General features: G+C 40.0%; 1 protein-coding gene and 1 long non-coding RNA gene across 4 annotated transcripts; one reads left to right on the top strand and one right to left on the bottom strand.

The window, feature by feature from the left end:
* Positions 1-740: 740 nt before the first annotated feature.
* On the bottom strand, positions 741-23,069 carry HMGN3 (high mobility group nucleosomal binding domain 3). 3 transcript variants are annotated; one of them, XM_032682959.1, is made up of 6 exons: positions 22,856-23,069; positions 9,398-9,448; positions 5,722-5,751; positions 5,011-5,058; positions 2,605-2,677; positions 741-2,047 (listed from the first exon to the last, which is right to left on the bottom strand). In XM_032682959.1, exons 1-6 carry the CDS (start codon positions 22,868-22,870, stop codon positions 2,034-2,036), a joined length of 231 nt encoding a protein of 76 aa, XP_032538850.1. In that variant the 5' UTR covers positions 22,871-23,069; the 3' UTR covers positions 741-2,033. The 3 variants fall into 3 exon arrangements, with proteins under 3 accessions (XP_032538850.1, XP_032538849.1, XP_032538848.1); XM_032682958.1 differs by having other exon boundaries at positions 2,564-2,677; positions 22,856-23,047; XM_032682957.1 differs by lacking the exon at positions 741-2,047 and adding an exon at positions 2,054-2,447 and having other exon boundaries at positions 2,564-2,677; positions 22,856-23,047.
* On the top strand, positions 7,723-21,098 carry LOC116784384. The gene is made up of 4 exons (XR_004356037.1): positions 7,723-7,735; positions 13,002-13,006; positions 15,397-15,404; positions 18,378-21,098. It is a non-coding gene; the product is annotated as an uncharacterized LOC116784384 (long non-coding RNA).
* Positions 23,070-23,424: the final 355 nt, after the last annotated feature.

Below are 23,424 nucleotides of genomic sequence, written 5' to 3'. Positions count from 1 at the left end.
ACAGAATAATTTTGACCCAAAATTATTAGGTCAGGATATTGTACCATTAGTTTAAGGACTCAACTTTTGCCCACTTTTTAGGCATTTAGTAAAGGGAGCTCTCCTAAAATAAGTCCAGAGAACTGTGTCTTCTGATGCTCATGCCCAGTTCAAGAACTCCGACTGCCTAGTCAGGCTAAGGCAATTAATGTCTTGCTGATCCAAACAAAATGATCAGAGTATACGCACACAGAGAGCAACAAAACCCCCATAAATCGACAAATGCTTAGAAACAGCACTTTGATGATCCTGTGAAAAAGTTTACACAGTTCAACTTCCCATGACTGCAGTTTCTAAACTGACAGACTTTCAACAGGGTCCATCAGAAAGCAAATCTGAAGTACTGTGCAGGACTACCAAATACACATCATTGAGTAACATTAAGGACTTCTCATTGGCTACAGGTTTTGTTACAGCCTTCTGCCTTCAATCACCAAAAGCAGAGAATTACTTTAAATTTTCTTCCAAAACTGAGTTTATGCTGAAGAGAATAGCCTTCTCTGCTGTGGATGTAGCAAGCCTATCAAAAAAATGTATGTGACATTCATCTCAATGCAGGTCTTAACTCCTATTCTAGCTAGCATGTAGGGTTTTAGTAATCAAGCTTCAACTTTTAAGTGAAGATATGCTTGGCTTCTTTTCAGTTTTAATTAGAAAAGGCAATGAGAGATTTCTTCCCAAAGAATAAACAGAACACTAGGTCAGGCAACAGTCATTTATTTATCGACTTAAACAAGCAAAGGGTATCTTCAGACATAATGGCTACCACTTGAGCAATACAAATCAATGCTACTGAAGAACAGGGAACATCTTTTCTTTGACCCCTCCCATCCCAGAAGTAACAATTGAAATACCAGGGCCCCTAGAGAAAAGAGAAAGAGAAAAATCGTAAAAGGCGCTTAGAATGAGCTGCGGAGTTGAAACATGGACACTAAAAATCATTAGCTAATCTACCACATCATCACAATCACCTCAAAAATAACTTTCATTGTTCCATTTCTACCAGGTACCAAATATATAGCGCTGTTTAACAGCAATTTCAATGTATTAACAACTGTCCTCAGCTGAAGCAGAACAGTAATTACTATTTATATTAAATTTGAGGCTGCAGATAGAAAGAAAGGTTTCCACAGAGTACAGTGCAAGTTAATGAAAAGAGAGTGGGGGAGAAACAAAGCTACTTTTAAATTACTGTATGTCTCTATCAAACAAGCAAATCATTCTGTATCGGTAACTCATTACAGATGGAATAACCTGACAGAGCATGGCAACTCTACTCACCCTGTGACAGTATACCTGATGAATGTATCTATGAAGAATGTATCTGTAAGTCCCTTAAGTTGTGGGCCACTGAAAATCCCAGTTTGCTACTCCTGTGTGGGTGGTTTTTAATCAGACATATGTGAAAAAAGACTGCATGCAAAACAACTGTTACTAAATCATTTAGTCTTCCTTATAACAGTCGAAGATATGAGTAAGGCATTCCTCAGATTTAGAGAAAACATTAGGAGGCCGTAGTTTTGCAGGCAAGGAGACCTTTTATTTTAATCCATTAAAAGAACCCAAAATAGTCAGCAGGTGGCCACATCTATCCATGTTTCATTAAAATCACATAAACCCTAAGTACAAAAGCACCACTGATTATTGCTCTAGAAAAACTGCATGAAAAATTCAAATACGCACAGTAAAAACATCACCATATGCACAAGACTTAATGTCTTAAAGCAAGTGTATGGAATGCTGATCCAATTTTACACATACCTTGCAATATTAAGTTGATATTTATATTACTTGGCAACAATGGGAATTTCTAAAAGCACTGTTATGAGAAGGGAAATGTTCATATACAGTTTAATATGTCAACTATCATAGTCCTAAAAAAATTAGCATTTACAAAATACTTGATAAAAATATCTTTTAAAAGTTGTCCAAGAGGTACATAAAATCAACCCAAAATTTTCATGATATTTCATTCGTTCTTGTCACCTACAGATTCAGTTTTCTGAGCCTGTGGAGAAGAAAGAAAGAAATTAAATTACTACAGTAAATTGCCATTATGCACCTAAATACCCAAACTATCCTTATTCCTTTGACATTTCTTACTTGCAACTGCTCAGTTTCAAACCTATGTCCACATGACATTTACGCAACTGGAACAAGTACAGTCACACACTTTTCTTAACTTACTGGTCCCAGCTTTTCAAAAGCAATACAAGCCTTACCTGTCAGCCTCCATGGTTCATACTGAAAAGCACCACACTACCACCTGTTTCTATTCACTGCACACATGCTGAATGCTCTACCGCACCCTTAACTTTCACTGTTTCAATCTGCCCTTTTACTGACAGTGTGCTGGGTGGGGCACCTCTGGATGTTGAAACACTAACAGTTGAGCGAGAGATGCGAATCTGCAATAACATCATGGGCAATAAAAAGAAACATTATGAAAATGCTAGCAATGTCTGAAAGGCTGAATAATTAAAAAACACTGATTCAATCAGCAAGAGGTATGTGTGGAAAGTACCTCTTCAGCTTTATTTTCACCATTTTCAGATGGTGTAGTACCTTCCTTTGCAGCTTCTTGCTTTTCATCCTTCTTCCCTTTAGCACCTTTGCTGGCCTTTGTTCCAGGTTCCTTCTGACAGAAGATTAAAAACACGGGTACAGACGTTGTATGAGTAGCCAGAAACCTACACCTTTATCAAAAAAAACTTCTACATGAACTAAACAGCAAATCTTGGCAAGCTGCATGTGATGGACTAAAACAGAAAACCAGCTAAAGGCTACCTGGAAAATGTAAATCCACAGAAGTTATAGTGACTCTCAACATTTCTAGAAAACGGTGGTGTGTGCATCTTTAATGTTTCTCCTTATTTTTACAGGGATATAAAACCATATCAGACTACTTTGGTATTGCTGAGCTGTATTACACAGAGGTATATACAAGATATCTGTGTGAATAAATCCAATTACAGTACATTGAAAGCTTATTCAGTCAAGCAAAAACACCACACTGTTTGTGTAAGAGCACTACATTTTCGATTAACATGAAATATTAAATTAGATTTTAAAAATTAAGCTTTTTTGTTGGCTGTCCTTTTGTTACTTTGATAACATCTATGATGGTAATACTATGTCAATGAAAGAACCAACCAACACACTAACACGGCAAACACCGATAAAATTCCATCTGCAGCAACACAAAACAGAATTTATCAAAAGGATCTATTCTAACAGCTACAGTTTTATTTGGAGATTTGCTCTTAAACAATTCATATGTTGAAGTCTACTATTTTTCATAAATCCTTGCTCTACATACCTATTTATGTTTGCAATCTAAAGGTTAGTAGAGACATAAGTTAAGGATTTAAAGTGCAATGGGATAAAAATTTAAATGGTATTGCACTTAATATTTTACATTAGTATTTAAAGCAGTTCTGATAAACACTGGAGATCTTTCGTAGGATCATTTGCTCTAAATTTTCCATGCAAAATAGCAATAGTAGTTGTGAACGGGGATATTAAGGTCTGTCTCCCTTCATTAACTACCTTTCCCCACTGATCCCCATAGAGGAGTGGGGCAGTGGGGAGGGAATGCCAGTAATCCTAGTTCCAGGGCAGTCTGAATTACTTCTTCCACCCCTCAGCTTCAGTGTTACACAGCAGCTGTGGTGTATCATTTGGAAGCTTATTGGTGCTATGAGCATAGTCCTAACTCTGATCACCTACAGAAGAGCAAGCTAAGAAGTTGCCCTAGTAAATTCATAATATGCAAGCTTTTAGCACTAAAAATTATCTCAAATCTGTACCATATTTGGTTATTTGCTAGCAGGTACAGAGTACACACTTTTGCTGATTTGTGTTTAGGACACGAAGATTAATGTGCTCCTTAAAATGTGATCCAGTTAGACTTTGGAAAAAAGAGATTATCATATTAAAGAGTTACTTAGAGTTATGTTGAGTCACCTGAAATGAATTTCAGACATCTCTCATCCAACTTAGAGTCTGTAACATTGAGATCATCTCACATGTACTTGAAGCTATAGAAGCTACCACATTCACTTCCTTATTAATTCTCTTTTTAAGAGGGGAGCAGGATGGACCTAGGAAGACTTTACTGGTAATTTAACTTGATAAATCACAAAGCATTCAAAGTCAGAGTTCTACTTTCACATACAGACTTTGTATTCTGGCACTTGCCCAACTGAGATGCCAATAAAAGGACTTGAAAAATGTAAGAGTGAGAAGTGCTAAACTCAGTTTACAACATGTGGGGTGGGTTTTTTTCTTCAATAAAGTAGTTGCTCTTCTTTAACATCCCCCTTAGGCACAAATAAATCTACAGTTTCTGAAGTACATTATTTATATGCAGAAACCCTGAAAAGGTATTTCAGACACTAACAGGATTTTAATTTGACTGTAAATGGCCCAGAAAACCCAAACCATTCAATTTAAATACATTTAATTTCACCTTTAATTATAATTGTGCATTCTCAACAACAGTCAGGCTTCAAGAACAGATAAGAGTTTCTCACTACAAGAAAACTCTTGTCTAGAGTGTCTCTAGACAAGAAAACAGGATGGCACTGAGTAATCTCAAATCCTTTTGTAGAAATTACTAGGTCTCAGGTAGAGCTTACTCAACCAAACCTGTACTTTTCAGCAAAGGTACAGGAAAGGTAAAAATTCTTCTTAAACTAGCCATTCACTAAAAACTAACATGGTTTGCATATCAAACAGGCAAGACATTTTCTTTGGGCCAGTAATGAGGCCTGGAAGGGGTGGAACAAAAAGAAAAGAATGATCTAATCTACCGGGTTTTTCCAGCAAGGAGGGGCAGGGAGCTGCAGAGAGGGCAGGGGAGCCCATGCCTCAAAAAATGCTGTAAATTAAACTGTTTGCCATGCAAAGAAGGAGTATACTTGCTTACTATTGGCTGCAATGACGGTAACTAAAGAGAAAGTTATTTACCTTTGTTGTTTTCCTTGGTTTGGGTTCAGGTTTTGGTGGAGCAGGTTTCTATAAAACATTTTTAGTTGCACAACGTGTTAGACACATTACCAAAAGTCAGTCAGCCACCTCCACACTCAGCTTGTCCCCACCCCACACCTTCCCTTACTTCCTGCTCAGTAGTATGAATCTAGAAAAAGTTAGAAAAGCCTTTATGCACAAATGCACCTCATCTCTATTCACAGCTGTTTGCATTAGCTCACTCATCTAGAAAAGAAAAGTAATTTGGGGGTCATTCTAAGAGTAAAATGTGGAGATTAGTAATAACTATTAAAAAAACCAAAACCCACAAACCATCAGCTATGTCCTAACAGAGAAGAGGAATTAAAACCAAATACTAGCAATGGCATCAAATGAAGTCCGTGAAAGACAGCTCTTTCTCCTTCCCAGAAAAGTAGCTGCATTTCCACAACTGACATCAGCCTGCAAAATGATACAAAGTCAATACTGCACCCAAAAGACAGTGTTGCACTGAGGTGGGGAAATACATCTTTTGTCAGAACAACCTGAAACCTGAAGCCAAGGAAACATAGATAACTTCAGTGCTAGAGTTCTTAAATACCCCTCAGCAAGAATAAAAATTTAATCAAGGAAAATGTAACAAACCTGTTCAGTCTGAGAAACTGTAAGTGCCTAGAAAAGAATATACCAAGAGGTGCTCTACATACTTACAGCTGACAGTCTTGCTGATCGCCTTGTGGGCTACAAGAAAAAAAAAAAAAAAGAAAACATTTTTATAGGCTCACAGCAAAAAGTATCCAAAGTGATACAGTATCAGTCATTTCACAAGGACAGCGTAAAATATGCCTCTACCAAAATATGTGTCTATTGCCAAGCACAATTTGCCTCTTCCTCACTTTGGACACTCAAAATTTTAAATGGACAAAGTGACGTGAAAATTAGAAATTAAAGTTGTTCAGGAATTATAACATCTAAATCTCCATACAATTAAATACTTCACACACATCCTTTTATAAGTACTTCTGAGTCCCTTTCTGCTTTACGAAAGGTTCACAAATACCTTGACTACCTGTGCACAGAACTCTGAACCTTCCTCATACATACTCAGAATTATGTTTCTAAAATCTAGCAGATGTTACTTGTAAATAGTGGGTACAAATACCATCTGATTAACAGCTGAATGAAGTTAACGTCCTTCTCTAGAGGCTATCAGAGTGCTAAAATTTCAAAATATGAAACTAAGTCCTTCCATTTCTTCAGTTCCCTACACACTCAATCTGAGTCCAGGTGCACAAAGACAGCTGCAGGATCAGAGGGAGAAATTATCTTTTCTTTTTAAACACAATTCTGAAAAGGAAAGAATTAAACCAGATATTCTGTTTCTCTCCAGCTTTACCACTTCAAGACACTTTCCTTACTAGATTTTATTTCACTCTGTCATAAATTTATTACTGCAGTTAGGTTTCAGAAGTAGTTGTTAGCTCTTTAGTTTGTTCATAGTATTTTTGTATTAATTAAAACAGATTAACCAAGTTACACAGTAGGGTTATTAAACTGAGTTAAAGTTTGGTCTGTGTCATAAAACTGGAATCACACCTGTAGCCAAAATCAAGAGACAACTCAACTGCAACAAATATCTAACATAACACAGCTTAAAAAATTAATCTAAAATATCAACTTAATTACATATTAAGCATTTAATTTGAGCTGGAAAAACATGGCTCCACACAGGAGCCATGCAACAGGAAAAAGCTGTTGTTAATATCTGAAGAAAGCAGTAACTTGTATTCATTGGAGGCATTTAAGTATTCTTAGTGGAAAGCAGTAGTGAATAGTTCAAATCCGCATCCAGCAAAATAGAATTCCTGTCAAGAACCACCTAAAGATATTTTCAGCTATGAAATATTTATGCATCATTAACAAAAAAAAAAGGTAAACCTCTCTTCTTGGCAATTTAGAATATCAACTGCTCGTTAAGCAGCCTAGTATTTTACAACAGTTTAAACAAAGCATTTCAGTTGGTCAGGTAATCAAAGAACTCCTAGTGCAAGGTATTGTCTTTTACAAATCTGCTTTCTTAACCAATGATTTCTATCCCTCAGCTTTTAGGAACTGAAATGCTTTGTTAGCATCTACCTTTTAAAGGATAATATGTTGGTTTAGATAAATTACAATTCTCTCCCATATCTCCCAACTGTTCCTGACTGTTCCATGACTAGTTTCATAGCAGGCTTTTTTGCCATAAGAAAGTCAGCATAAACCAGAAGTTCTTAAAAAAGCCTGGCAGCTAAGTAATTTTAACTCTCATCTGGAGTTTGTATCTATTATGTGTTATTTGAGTGTAAGGAGGGAACTAGAGCCAAGTCAGCAACGGTCACATTTTAATGTTCTTTGGGAATCTTTGTCCCCCTCCAAACAGCTGTACTAACCCAGACACTAGCAACTCACCCAACAGTCTGTTTGACACTGGCCCACCAGCAAACATCTACAGAAGAGTCTGTGAAAAGGAGCAGACAGAACAACACCCTGCACTCTCCTGCTAAACCAGCTTCTGGCTATCTAAAGCTGCCAACTTTCCAACCTGGATATCATATACACATCGTGTGTTTAAATAGTCCCTAAGAGTTATTTTCTCCACAAATCTGTCTAATAACCTAGTACTCATTTACACTTTCAGTTTGCATAACATGCTGTGACACTGAGTTCCATAACGGGATTATGATCTGTGCGGAAAAGAAAAAGCAAAACCTTACCGCTCCACTGTCTTTCCTTTAAACTTCTTGCCTCTTACTTTCATTAGATTCTTCTTGTTTACAGGTTTCATGAGTAGTAATTCCCTAATTGCCTTTCTCTGTGTTACTAATTATTTTATCACAACTCCATTATATAAAAGATCAAGAATCCTAGAAAAACTGTGTTGTTTGTTTTTTTAGTTTCGGTTGTTTGCCTTTTTTTAAAAGCTTCTCTGCATCCTCTGTTTGTCCCACTGTACTGGGTATCCTTTTAATTTTATCATGGCCTCTATCAGCAGAACTCCATTTAGTAGTCCCATATCTGAGAATGCAACAAATTAATCTACACTGATGCTTATTCTGTCCTCTAGTATTTTTTCCTATTTTCTAGTTATTTTCTATTTAGAACTATTGACATTTTCTAGTAACTATTCATTATGACTTTACAATCTCTCCCCCAGTTAACAGCTGATCTGGTGACCACCACTGTCTTCCCCTCCCTCCATGTATTAACTTGCACTTCTCCAAACTGAATTGCTCTTGATATTTTATCACTTATTTACCAGTGACATAAAGCCATCTCATCCTCTCTCACTTCTGACTATCCTAGTACTTTTTGCAAGCTCCAGCAAACTTTGCCATTTCTCTAGTAACTCTTCTCCTAGAAATCATTAATGAAATATATTCAGCAGCGCAAGCCCAAACACAAATCCTTCCAATACTTCACTGATAAATCTCCTCCATTATGAAAATTAACTACCACTTCTCCATTCTCTTCTCAAAAGTTGATCTGTTACAAATTCTTGGGAAAATCTCCTATTTAATTCATGCTACCTTAGTTTCCTTAAGAATCTCTCAGGAAGCCTTATAAAAAATTTTCTTGGCAAGCAAGTAAACTACAGAGCACGTCAATAGTTTACCTGCTATTTTCCTGTTCAAATATGCTTACAAGTAGAGTAGTTAATTGTTAATTCATTTGAATATTCATCCATTCTTTTCAAGATCCTGATTTAACTTTTTCTGCCACAAAAGATGAAAACCTAAGAAAACAAATTCTTGTAACTCTCTACCTGTTTTTTTACTACAGGCTGTGACAAATAAACTAGCAAACTTACTGTAGACATCAAAGTATCACCACATCTCTCCTTGCCTTCTCTGACAGAATTTACTGTGTCCTTGAATAAACTCAGTTAAAGAAACCACACAAATGTGTCAGCTGCTCCAGTTTAGAGTCTGGTACCTTAATACAATACACCCTTCCATCAGTCACTTAAGCTAAGAATAGTTTTGAAGTAGACTGTTGGGGTAGGTGCATTAGGCTTCTTCCGCCAATCCACTAAAGACAGAGCAACAGTTTCAGGTGGTAACACCCTACGCTATTGCCACAAGATCCACCAGAGCTTCTCTATCAAAGCCCTACACGTTTCTGAAATTTATTTGGTGTACTAATAAGTTCTATAAATCTTCAGTATGCCAAAACTACATGATGTCAGATAGGGTAAAAATGTAGTCTACTGTCATTATTCCCACTGAAAACACCTCAATAGAAGTGCCAGAGAAACACATAATCTTCTGATGTGCAAGACTGCACGTGTCCAGTTAAATAATTCCATGCCAAAATAAATTTATATATATATCTATATATATATACTTGCCTCTTGTTTAGTTACTTTTGCTGCATCCTTGCCTTCAGCACCCTCTGGAGACTGAAAGAAAATATTAAGTCAGTGTTTTCATTACAGACTTAAAAGCATGCAGGTAACAGCAAAACAAACATTATGGTGAAGACTGTTGTTTCCATATATTGCAACAACTTAAAGAAGCCTGACAAATTTGCATTAGTATTTGCAAGCAGCATTGTACCAAAACCAGTCTTGATTTTCCAAGCAAGAACCTGAGGACGGAACACCAGGTACATACATATCGTAACACACACCTCCCTCAGTGGGCCCTCTAGCCAATTAACTAAAGCATCCGCAGGCTCCAGTGGGAGTTCCATCTTATCAGCTGTTGGTAGCACAACAGTATGAACTGGAAATCTGAGGCTCTATGAAGGCTTTTGAAATCCCCAAGAAAATGAACACATTTCTTCCCAAATACTAACGTAACCAGTTATGAGATGTGATGAGATGAACTAAAAAAAGCATAGCATCACTGAAATGAATGATTTATTTACCTCATTTACTCCTTTTTCATCTCAGCCCCACTCAGCTGGAAGTTTTAAAAGTATCTGTCCCTTATATCTCACCTCCTCCATCAGAAGAGCAAAAATTAGTAAAACACTGATACATTGACAGGAAAACTAGGGACAACATGTTTCTTCTCAAGAACAAAGTATCAACCTGAGCATTTTAACACTAGTCTTCCAGAGGTACTAGAGAAAGGTTAATTAAATTACAGGAAGTGAGAAGCCAGTGACATCAAGCTTCTGTCTTTTGTTTACCACTCAAGATGTATTACTTCACATTTTGCAAATACCTGGGTTTCCACCTAGGAGCAAGCGATTCATGGATAAATAGCAAGCAGCAGCAGTTAGAGGAGAACTACAAGAACAGCACATGTTTCAAAAAGGCATTTAACAGGCAGCAGAGAAGGCAATTTGGTTGCTGTTTTGTTTTTCAATCAAGGAAGCTGGCTAGTTATCTTTTCTTGTGTCTCACCATTTCAGTCTTAACCTAAACTTCCTCACAGATTTTGACACGGAATTTCTTTGAGTTATACAGTTATGGTTTAGAGCAGAGAAAAAGACCGGCTACTTTGCTACTATGACTACTGCCTTCTCCTGGCACTGGGCTCTTATCATACTTACACATAGACATCCCCCCACCAGGGAATAAAATGTGCCTTTGTTACTATGTGCTCTCCCGACGGAAAGGAATCTTGCCACAAGAGCAGCTGCTTTAAAAAAAGCAGGGGACTGATCATCTAAGTAGCTTGAAAACAGCAGGAAGTTAAGCAGCACAGCGCAGCGCAGAGCAACTCAGAATAGCAACAGAGTCAGGCATCCAAAATGGAGCCTGACTGCTCCCGGTGCTACTGCAGCCTCACCAGTCACCTGCAGGATTCTTTCAGGCTTGCATTTCTAAGAGCCTTTCAATTTGGTTACTAAAGAATTGCTACGGCTTGATGGTCTGATGCTGGGAGCCTCAAAAGTCATAAAGAAAACAAAAACAAGTAGTTCCACATTCGCTGTCAGTAGAGTCTTGTTTCCCAGAACTTCAGCTCGCGATACAAGACATGGTCTGGGTACATACAACTTTTCTGTAGTCCATGAATTCATAATATCTGTTTCTCCCATATGAATATTCTCGAGTCTAATGAACTTGTGCTGCACCCTTTCCCTGAGAGGGAACTTAAATAGCATCCTTCATGTCCTGGGCACCTAGTTATACAGAAGTTCTCTGAGATTTTATAACCTTTTCCTCACAGTAGTCAAGAGACTTAAGATCTACAGTGGTGGGGACAGAAGGACAGCATGACTCATTTTCTTCAGAAGCCAAGCTAAAAAACTCATCATAAACTAAATTAAACTGACTGACACTCCACAATCAGGCTGTTTTACCCTGCTTCACTTTTAGGAATCACAGAGCTTTGAGACAGGGCTAAACTATCCCAGGATGGCACCGTCACACAGCAACAGCCTTGCAGTAATTGCCCAGGAGCAAACCCTCGGTATGCAATATTGCGTAGTTAACACACAGTAATTTACCCCATTCTATTTAGCACTGTTGCAGGAGAAGTCTCCTACATTTCTGATAGACATGGCAGTCTGATTTTAGATGCCAATACGATTGCTTGACAACATACTAAAAAAAGCTGCTCATGAGGCTAACTGTAGTGGAAAAAAATTGTATTAAAAATACTCTGTGCAACCACAACATCTGTGTACAAACTAATATGGATATATTACACAACATACTTAAGTTAACTAATTAATTAGCTCAGCATTCCCTCTCAAGTTAGAAAATCCAACAGTAATTCCGAAGGGCACAACTTTCTCCATGGAGGGATATGCACAGTAACAATTTCAGCAGTGCGAATAAGCAGCAAGGGGTCCTGACATGCTCTAATTTCCATTTCCTCCTCTCTGCAATCACTACGAGTCCAGGCATTTGAAGGCTGCACTCATCCTCCAGGGCCTTGGCTCCCCAGTATGCTGGCAGAGATGCACAGGAGGCCTTGTCACAAGTAAGGTAATTGATACAGCTGAAAAATAGCCTGCTGCTTAAACAAATGTATAAATATTATAATACATATACAAATTATAAATATATAGTCTTCCCTGCTCCGGCAGAATCATTTTACTGCACAGCTGCACAAACAATTGAGCCAGTACAACAGACAAGAATGAAGTGGCATGGGGCAGCTGCAGGCAGCCTGGGATTCCATCTATTCTATCTATTTCAGCTAATAGACACACACACAAAAAAAATGTATGTTAGATATGGCTACAGTATACTTGTTAAAAGAGGAATAGAAACTTATTTTCCCTTCTATGAGTTCTGCTTAAACATTCCAATGAGTCCCAGCTGATGTGGTTCTTCATACTAATTTTTGCAGTACTTTTTCCTTTCCCTAGGGAAAAGAGAGATTTATACATGAATGGATTTGCACCAAGCATAGTTCTCAAAGAACTTGGCGTGCCAAAAACTCAGATTGTCTGCACTACTATCTGGAGTCACAGTACTTTTATGTAGACACCACCAAAACCTTAAAAGTCCTTGCCCCTAACGCTTCCATAGGAACCCCTTCCCCTGTCTTATGTCCAAGTGACAAACTACTGAAGGTCATCTGGTTTCAAAGCAACCAAATGTTCTGAGTAACCCATCCCCTTGGCACATTTTCCCACATGACATAATTCCAGGGCTCACCATGTTTCACAAGACACCCCAGTCACATTAAAATGCACCCTGGATACTGTGCCTTACATCATAAACTAGTCAGGAGCAGAAGTGTCCACACTGCAAGTTTTGTGGAGCAAAATCAAAGACCAATACAAGCACTGAATCATTTGACAAGGGCAGGACTCCAGCCTCAGTAATTCTTCAGCTGTACTCCATCACATGCTTGTATTACTCTCATAAAGCAGTCCCTATAGGCCTGCTGCACCTGCAGGATGCCTACAAGAGATAAGATATAAAATAAAAAAGCAAATAAGGACACAGATAAGAGTGATATTTTTTTCCACAGAGGAACACACAGGAAAGAAGATGACTGGCTACCTTTAAATATGCTTTTGACATTTAAACCACTAGCAAGTTTTTGTTTGAGGTGACCACACATTGTGTCATATCTCAATTAGCACTACATATTGGCAAAAAGATTGTAAATTAAGCTGAAACTAAGCTTTGTAAGATCTGTTAGAGCTGCATAACTTTCAAACCACAAGACTAATCTGGAAAGTTGTCTACCAGTGTTCGGCTTTTTTTAATTATTAATTGATTTCTCTTTTTAAAAATAACCTAGAAAATTATTTTGAGTGGATTGGGGAAAAAAAAAAGGAATATTAATAGATTATAGAGAATGTTAAAAAACACCCAAAGGAATATTAACATTGAGCTTATTTGTATATACAGCTCTTGCATTTCACCAGCTCAGAAGTATACATAAGAAACAGTGTTTCCACACACCACGGCAATACTGCAGTATCTGCAATGCCAACATCATTACAGAACTGTTAAGTTGAAACCAGATAACTGTTTTAAGGAAACATTTAATAGAACATACAGGTAAATTTCCTTTTTTTATTGTTCTTAAGGCTCGGTTACCTCATAGAGATGCATCACAAAAAATCCACAAAGCTTCAATTTTTTCTTATCAAAACCCTGAAATATAACCATGACGTAATGAGAGTACAGTAACCCAAAGTAGTGAAGTCCTTGATGTTTGTTTGAGAGATCCATGTTTGAACTTGCAATGTCCAGCTTGTGGATAAATATTTTGTTTGTACTATAATGAATGGACTGTACTATTACAAAGGAGCACATTAAAAAGCATGAAGAATGAGAATACAAGTACATGAGAAGTAACGGTCAGCAGAAGGTCGGTATAAAATTAAATAGATCGTTCATTCTCTGAAGGATCTTATTACTAACCGAAACTCAACACCTTGGCTCTGATGGGACAGAAATTAGTCCTTTCATACCCACAAGAAAAAAAAAACAAACCAGATGCAAATTTCATTCTAACTACCACCTTAAAAAGTTAGAAAGGCAAAAAGCCCTAACTGTCCTAGCACATGAGCATTGTGAACAGCATTTCCTCCCTTTACAAGCTGGTTCAGCCACATCTTAATATGCTGCCTGCAAGGGGATTTGCCTGTAGATTTCCTGGTGCACTGTTGCAGCTGCAATTTCCACGATGTAATGCTTTGGTCATTTCACCAACCAAAATAAGGTAAAAGCCTGCAAGAAAAACCACATTGCAAGAAAAGAAGATGTATCAAGTCCCAAGTCTTTTTCAGAGTTTACTGCACTATTTTCTAAAAATTTTTTCACCCCTCATTTCCCTTTGAGTAGAACTCTGCATTAGAGTAAATTTAAATCAATAAAAGGTGTTCCCATACATGCTACATCTTCTAATTATTTGTCTTCAGAGCAGCTCTGAATTTTGTGCTAGTTCATAAATGTAATTAAAATGCTATTTAATTCTTAGTTTAGAACAATGACAACTACATGTCAACTAATTTAACACCGACCAACTCCTGCAACACTGTTCTAACCATTGTTTCCTCATTTAGCTTCCTCAGCATCTTAACATTAACCTCTGCTTATAACTAGTTCTCTGATCTGTTTTCGGTGGATAGAACAGTATTCTCTGCCAAGCCAATGTGAATTAACTTTTCAAGTAAAATTAATTTCCTCTAATAAATATTTAAAGAAAAAGGTATTCTTCCTACTACACCCTTTCATTTCTTTTTTCTACCAATCTGATCCTGGATGGGGAAAAAATATGCATGCTGCTATTCAAAAAAACCCAACAAAGTAATTCTCTCAGAACCAGGAGGGAATAAATCTGTTTAGTGGCTGGATTTCTTTAATACTTATCTGAAATTATCCGTCTTCCACTTTTCCAAGAAATATGAGGTTGATTTTTTTGTACATACATGTAAATATGTACTTCACAAAAAAACCCTCCAAAAAATCAAACAACTCTAACACTGCTTAAGTATTTGTTCTTTAACTATATAATATTTTAATATTTTTGTTAAGAATTATTACAATGAAATATTATACAATGTAGTTTTGAGAATTTAAATCCCTTCATCCTACATCTATTAAAAGCAGAAGATTTAAATTTCTAATTCTTTGGGGGAGAATGTTAAGATCATAAAGCTCTGGAAAGACAAATGCTACTTAAAAGTTTAAATATAAAACCAAGCAGTAATATCCCTGGAATTAATATGCTAATTGCATGTTAATAGAGAAAAATCAGGGAAAACACTTCCTGACCAAAGTCTTCACTTTTGCTTAGAGATGCAAGCCAAACAGAGCGACTCATTGGCATGCATTGCATTTTCAAAGAATATATAAGAAAATAAGACTACAAACAGCCTGTAAAAACAAAATAAGTAGGTTCAGAAAATGCATTTTATTAAATTCCTTAATTTTGACAGGTGACTTCTGTGAGCTTTATGCTCTTCCAGACAAAACAGAAAAGACAGTAACCAAGTTAGGACTGGAGTATTTCTAGATAACCAAAACCAGAGAGAATAAATGCTTTTCCAGAAGAGGAAATTCCTTCATTGTAGATTGAGGTTTTGCTATTCCCACTGAAAAGAGGTCAAAGATTGACCAATATAATTGAAAATGCATTTATATTTGATGGGACATTTTAAAAAAATCTCACAACTGTTTTGGCTTTCATTTTTCCTTCCAAGTTTCTCTTCCCTGCAGTCAGTTTTTTGAATACATCATCTTCCACCTATAGTAGAGTGAAGAAATAAGAGCAGTTTCTAGAGGCTCAGATTTAAAAAAAACCCCAGCATTGTAATTTAAAATTAGTCAGACAGTTCCCTTTCCAGACAGCGAAGTAATCAGCTGCATTTTGAAAAATACAGATCAACCATGGGAGCAGTGAGCACAGTGCATTCGAAATTGTTCAGTTTCCCTTGAACACCAGACGTGAAAATTCAGCTAGGCAGTAAGTAAATTCTTGTCTCTATTTTTGCTTAACCATTTTACTGCCACCCTAAAAAGGCAGATTCAAAAAATATGATGGATGAAATTCAGCCCCTAATATTATTTCTCTGATCTTTCAAAGCTGATGACAGTTCTGCAAGTGAGATGAAGCTGCTCAACTCATCCAAGTCTATGCACAGAGGCAGTTTTTAAAATCTTGAAGATTAGGTTCCAAACTCTGTATGTAAATGGAACTGATCAGATCTGCAAACTAAAACTAGCACAAAGTTCTTCTGAAAAAAAAATAATATTTTATCTAAAGATTTTATCTAGAGATTACACTTAGATAACTACTTTCAGTAAAAACTGATTCCCAAAAATAGCCACCTCTGACAAACAAAAATACGCTGAAGGACTGAAGAAGGTATATAATTCCTCTTCTCACAGAGAACATTACTGTGATAAAACCACGATAATCTAGAAAAAGGACTTTTGTTGTTGTTGTTGTTTCAACTAACTGGTGCTAGAAAACATCAAACCTTTGAGATGATGATAGCAGGTACCAAAGCCGCAGCTGGGACAAAGCCTTAAATACACCCATCTCTTCCATCCCAATAATAATTATTACAGCTGTGGTTAACAGGAGTATTGCTCTACTACATCAGCCAGAATGAAGAGCTTCACAGATAACCTAAATGCAGCTTCAAGAGAAGAATAAAGCAGTATGTCTCCAAGAGGGTACAGGTGGGATAACGAAGAAACGATGCAGCAGAGACAAAGTTTCCTACTACGAACTGAGCACGAACACCTCTCAATTCTGCTTGAGAGGAACAAAACCCTGCAGGGGTAAAAATGTCCTTAGACTTTGATTTCCAAGTATGGAAGCACTCTCTGCTACTATTAACTCGGATAGGGTTAAGTCAATGGAGAATGCTAGGTGGGATGAGCAACATACCCAACCGTCCCAATAAAGCTGGTGTTGATGGGAACATTCAGAATTCTCTTATGCAGACAGATTCCAAAGTTCTTAGGGAACACAGCACTTTATATTTGCAGCTTTCACTGTTACCAAGTACACCCACTCTTTACTATAGGAAGACAGGATTGTAACATTATCTTTTGTGTAGAGTGTAAGTAAACCAGGTCCAGAGATTTCTCTGGGAAGTTAGCACTTTGTAGGATCGTAATGGCCACCATTTATTTTCAGTTCTTGAACTGCACTAAGCTAGCACAGTGATTTATCCCATGGTCCAGTAGCCAAAAAGATGATTTAATGTGCTGTACTTACGTTTCAGGCCCTCACTCTCTTAAAGCTTGTTTACTGAACAGGTTTGAATGTGAGTTGGAGTTTTTTTTTAAATCCTGGATCATTTTACTGCTCCAAGTTAGAGATGCTGCACAGTGGCACAACAAATGTGTGGTAACCTATTAGAAGGCAGCAGGGCTGGGAATGAGCTACTGGCTGCACAGAAGTAAGATGCTCTTATACCAATTTTATTGTCAGCAAAATTGGCAGTGTGAAACTTCACAGTTTGGACTGCAGTTCAACAAATAATTTCAAGCTGGCATATACAGGCCAGAAGAAGCAATTCCAGATGCTCATTCCTGTCCTTATTTTGATTTAACCTGTAGGATATCGTATTTGTTTGAGGTAGTTTTTGACCAGACCTATCTGCTGATCTAGTTTCTCATGGCACAAAGAGTTAAGCTGGCTTATTGACAGGAATGATTAGGTGGGGAAGAGCAGAACTCTTCCTAGCAGTAACCAGACATTCATCTTTGATTTGATTGTCCCTAACTTAGAGTTTCTAGAGGAATATTCCTTAATTCATTAGAATAATCAGAACAACTTAGTGTTCAAATTGTGTCCTTGCAGCACTGGGGGCAGGAGGAGGCATCTGGCTTGGTTTTTATTTTTGTTTTTTTTTCCCCCTCCTTGATGTCTTTGGAAGCTACCAGTCTTCAATTAATTGCTGCCTAATTTTTCTATGAAAGATGCAGATCCTTTGGGTCAGTCTGGTCAACTGACTTAGTTGGTTTTCTTGGAGTAGGCCAACTAAGCCGTTTTCAATTGCTTTTAAACACATCAAGATTTAAAATTCTCAATAATTAAAAATCCAGTACAAATGGTACAATTTCTAAAATTGTAAGAGACAAAATATTGTTCTCCCTTCTATTAGAAGGCTTCTGCAATTTTTTAAGCTGCTCTGGCACATCTATTCTCTTTGCCTTGCTCAAATGTTAAGTGCATCTCTGCATAGCAATTGTTTTACCTGTCCCTGCAAAGGATGCTGAAGGTAGAAGTCCACCTGAGGACTCTGCTGATCTGTTAGGTAGAAATTTGTCAAAGTCAGGGGTATCAGTGACAGATGCAACAAAGGTCATCTTCTGCTGTTGTCTAGCCTGTTTTCCAGTAGCAACTGAGTGGCCTAGGAATGGTCTAAAAAAGTGGAAAGAGAAACTACCTTTTCAGAGCTCTGACTTTTGTTTTTAGTTCTCATGGACAGGAAGAAAGGAGGAAACAGCATGAAACACAGGGGGAGTTCAAGTGAAAGTCTGGAGAAAGAAGTGGGACAAAATAGGAGTGGGGAGAAGGCACTAGCCAAGACATCTGGATCTGGTACTGGCTCCCTTTTCCTTTCTATTCCATAATCACCTACAGAGTGTGAAATGAAATACAGAACCTCACTGCTAACATTGTGCCTTATTGTATTCTCTGTTACAGAGCAAGAGCTTCCAACCCCATTGATGAAACAACTTATTGGGAAAGTGTGGGCCCCCATAGCATCCCTGGAGCTTCTTTTCTGCCAGATAGCTTCAAAATGAACAGAACATTAGAAAAAACCCACTATGTTACATATAGTACGTTTAATTGACATGGACTGAATCACAGCGGGAGTATCAAAACATGGAAAAGGACAAGAAATGGAGCTGAACGGCACTTGAGTATGCTTTGTACTGCTGCATCATGAACACAAACTCACCTGCTACTCTTTGCAGAGGATCTAGACTTCATTCCACAGACCAAAGAACAACAGCAGGATCATTCAGAGCTGCAGCAAAAAGAGCTGTCACCTGCAGGACCTCAGCTTCATTAGTTAATTGTTTGATCACATACAAGTTGCTCCAATAAAAATTTTAGAGAACAGGTTACTACTGCAAGTTCCTCAGTTTCTATGTACACACCACAAAGGAAGAAGACAAATTTGGTGAAGTAACAACAAATGCACCACTGAAAAGCGCAGGTGGTGCTTATTAGGGGGAATAAAACATCAGGACAGTCATCTTAACTTGAGAATCCAGGATAAAGGGACCATTCCAACAACTCAGCAATTTACTTCTGTGCCCCATCTCCCCTACTAGTGGATAAGGAACAACATTTCTCTTTGAATAGTCATGACACTTTAGAAATACAAACTCAAACATGCAGAAGAATTTTACAAAGAGAACTCAGTTTAGGTCCAGACAAAAAAAGCATAAGTGGAATTAGTACATATAAGAACATTCACTTAAGCCCAAAGATTAGAAAATACATTGACTAGAGACCTGGCTGGCAAAACAACTGGTAAGTGTCTCACCAAAAAACCCATCATGTGATCAGGTAACTAGAAATGCACTATGATAGGATAATCATTGAATATGGTACCTTCCAACTTCTGCTAAAGAAGCAGCATTACAAACAAAATATTCAGCAGGTTTTTTTCCTGCAGTAAATAGAACCAACTAGTACCTCTGACTTTAAAGAAAGTGAATTTGCATAACGGAACAGGAACCTGCCACAGATGTTCTCTACTGTATCTTCATAGCATCAACAATACTGCAAACTACATTCCTAACTACGTGGAGTTACCTAATAACCTAGTGAAATGGCTAATTAGAACATAATATTTTTTTACTTGCTCTGAAACAATGCTAATATTCAAAGATGTCACACTAAAAACAAAAAAAAAGATGGCTTAAGAAGTTGCATTTAGTCCACACATCTGATTCCTCTCCAAGCATTTTCAAAACAAGTGCAGGTGGTGTTGCATAGATTCAGAGATTCAGAATAAAGAACAAGTTGGGTCTTTTTGGAGTGCAATTCCAGCTAACAGACAGGCTCCCCATCCAATACCGGACAAGTCACCACTTGACCTACTAACATCCCTCAGAGATAGTGCACATTCTACTTCAAGAGGCCAAGTGCTGTTCAGCTTGATGGATGCTTATGCACATGGGTGTATGTGACCATACCACGATTCTCCTTGTCATCAGGTACAGAATGGTTCTTCATCCTTTTCTGGATAACACTGGGATATTTTTACTGGGGCTGTTTCAAGGTCAAGGAGCTTTTCACTATGATCCAAGAGCCAATTCCAGAAAGACGAGTGACAAAACAAAACACCCCAACCCATTTCAAGGCGTTCGTTCCTATCAACACCACAACAAGCATTCTGGTTTATCCCACACTGGCATGCCACTCTTCTTGTGAAAGGCCATGTCCACACCACAACATTTTATTACGACACATGAAGGGTGCAGAAATCTGACAGGAGCAGCCCACAGTTCAACACCTTTTTGCTCCAGCACAGTATTTAACACCACCTCAACACAGTCAGTTTTTCCTTTCCTCTGTGACCCTCAAGCAATGAGCAACGATATCCAAATAGCCTAGGTCACAGCCCTCTAGAGAAACAGAGACAGCCCACATTACTTTCTTCATAATATTCACAATGAACATAAGGCCAGGGAATCGGCCACTGACTTGAGTCTACATAGAGATGAAAAACATCAGAGATGAAAAGTAAAGCAAACAAAAAAGAACCAGCCAGTTTAGATAACTAAGGACACACAAAAAGAGATACAGGTGGATTTAAACCCTTTTTGCAATATTATTTATTTACCCCTACAACTGTGAAAATTTCTCATTTTGACTTTTGATGTTTATTTCCTCATAAAATTTTCAGTGCTACAAGCCTTGTTATAAGTTAGAAGAATTGACTATTAAATGCATGTGATGGGTTTGTCCTCTGTGTTGAAGCTGACTGACGTAATTATTCAGCTACTGTTGTATCACGAACTTCTCGCTCTGTGGATGTTATTCTGGAATAAAATTGACTATTGTAAAATACTTATGGCAATTCTACTTTTCTAAAAAAGTAAAGCCACTAATCACACACTTTGCCTGGAACCTGCTTCATACATAATCTTAAAATGTAAATGTTTACCCATAAAATACTAAGCAAAATAAAATTTACTGCACCATTAAAATTTGTTTCCATTGCTCTGATCCCACATGCAATGATTTTATTACTTTTATTGTGGTCTTCTAGAAAGGAAACATGTTCTCCTGAACTTTCTACTCAAAGACTGTTTCTCTTATAAAACATTTCACAACAAACCACAAAAACCTACAGGAGTGTCTTTAACCCCACTTACGAAGGACAGCCTGAAACATCTCTGGTGTAAGAATGCAGAAGGGCAAAGGAAACAGGGTAGGAAGTTAAGAAGGTTTCAAAAGTTGTGGAGAGTCCTACTGACACAGGCTAATTTTCAACTTTTTCTTGATGACAAGCAATGGCAATAAAAGCATGGAAACACACAGCGGTGAAGTAACAGCAGAGCGGGAGGAAAAACCACCCAACACTCACTGATTTCAAGTCCAGTTATTCCAATAAGGGCAGTCAACCCCATGGTTGTATCCATTTTCAGAACCAGAATCAGGTCCTCAAGTATGAAGTAAATAATCCAGTTGCATACTTGACAAGTTGATATTTTGATACCTCTCATAAGCAATAAGCACAGGATAAAAAGTAAACACTGAGTTACCTGGAAGGCATCATCTACCTGTAACTTTATTAAAACAGATTTGAGCCTCAGCCCAGATATGCTGTATTAGGAGGTCATAGGTGACATTTGGGACAAACACAAATTGCTTTGCTTTGGTTGACCTAGTTAAAATTAAAGGACTGCAACTATCATTTTTTGTCATAGCATGCATTAGTGTCAAGTCTCTCGTTACACTCTTAACGCCTGCAGAAGGCAGGCAGTAAGTCCTCGGCGAGGATCTCCGGCAGCACGGCCTCCCTCGGCCGCCCACCCCCGGGGCCCTACAGCGGCGGGAGGGGGCCGGCTGCCACCGTCCAGGCTCAGCCCGCCTCCTGCCAGCGCCGGAGCGCTCCCGGCGGCCGCGCCGCCAAGGCTCCGGGCTCCAGCAGGCACGGGAGGGATTGAAAAACCCCCACGCCACCGAGCCCGGCCGCCGAAGGACCGCCCAAGTTTCTCTCCCCTGGGGAAGGCGGTCTCGCAGCCGGCTCCCTCCCGAGGAGGCTGCCCGCCCCGAGGTGCCCGGACGGCGGCGGGGGCCCCGCACCCCGCCATGGCTCCCCCGGCTCCCTCGGGAGGCGCCGCCCCCCGCCCCCGGGGGCCCTGCCCGGATGGGCGCTGGAGTTGGTACATACGGGTCTGCCGCGGGAGGCGAGAAGAAGGGTGTAGTTTGTTTTAAACATGGCTTGCCTCTCCCCTCCTCCCTTTTACCTCGGAGCCATCACTCCGGCGCGGCGGGAAGCGGCGGCGGCGGGATCCGGCCGCTACGGGTGGGGGCGGCCCCCTCCCCGCCGCGACGCCGGAGTTTGTGAGCAGGAAACTCCTCCCGCCGGGGGCCAGCGGCGAAGCCGCAGCTGCTGCGGCGCTTCTCCCCGGCGGGGGAGGAGGAGGAGAGGAGGGAGGTGGGGGCTGGAGTTGTGATCGCCACTTTACCCCCCGGGGAGGGGGCGACACCGCCCCGCGCGGCACCGGGGAAGTAAACAGGCGGCGGGGCGGGGTGGAGGGGGCTTGCAACAGGCAGCAAAATGCCCAAGCTCGGGAGCCATCCGCGAGCTCCGGCACGGAGCGGCGGCGGGAGAGCGGCGGGCGCTCCCGGCCCCCGATGCGCGTTTCGCCCACCGGCCGCCGCTCGGGCCCCCGACCCCGCCCGGGGGAGGCAGGACCCGCCGCACGCCCGGGGCGCCTCACCTTTCTCTTCGGCATAATGTCCCTGCTCCGGGCCGCCAAAGTAAAGCGACCGAAAGAAGCTCCGGCAGAAGCGCGGGATCCGCCCGGTGGTGGCGGTGGCGGCGGCAGCGGCGACACCGGCGTAGCTGGTGCCCGCAGCTGTGCCCGCGCCCGGTGCCCGCCGCGCCGCCCCGCCGCCCCCGGCGCCCCGGCAGCCCCCGCCGCCAGCGCCCGCCTCGCCGACGGGGCGGGCGGAGCGGCGCGGCCGCGGGTCCCCATTGGCTCCCCGGCGGCGCCGCGCCCCCCGCCCCGGCGGGAGCGGCTCATCACGGGCCCGGGATTCGCCATCAGCCGTCGGGAAGGCGAGCCGGAGGTCTGGGCGCGTCCGGGCAAGTTGCGTGCGGTGAGCGGCGAAGAGCATCCGCTCGCAAACCCCTGCAGTGGTCGTCGTGCAGGTGCATTATTTCAGCCTGTTTAAATTTGCCTTCGTTTTCTCCTCGCTAGGTTCCGGTGTCCCCTACTCGACTGAAATCCGCTGCAATCTTTCTCCATCGCGACCGTTCTCCCTTTCTTAAACCCGAAGGTTTGTG

The sequence above is a fragment of the Chiroxiphia lanceolata genome, chromosome 3 (genome assembly GCF_009829145.1).
Source record: "Chiroxiphia lanceolata isolate bChiLan1 chromosome 3, bChiLan1.pri, whole genome shotgun sequence".
NCBI lineage: Eukaryota > Metazoa > Chordata > Aves > Passeriformes > Pipridae > Chiroxiphia > Chiroxiphia lanceolata.
The sequence above is the reverse complement of the archived record's forward strand: the minus strand, read 5'-3'. Positions and strand labels throughout refer to the sequence as shown.

What these genes read in the sequence shown, in the direction of transcription:
- HMGN3 (XM_032682957.1), bottom strand. An exon ending in GATCAGCAAGACTGTCAGCT is followed by an intron (nt 5,059 to 5,721) that starts GTAAGTATGTAG and finishes AATGTTTTATAG; the next exon opens with AAACCTGCTCCACCAAAACC. An exon ending in AACCAAGGAAAACAACAAAG is followed by an intron (nt 2,678 to 5,010) that starts GTAAATAACTTT and finishes ATCTTCTGTCAG; the next exon opens with AAGGAACCTGGAACAAAGGC.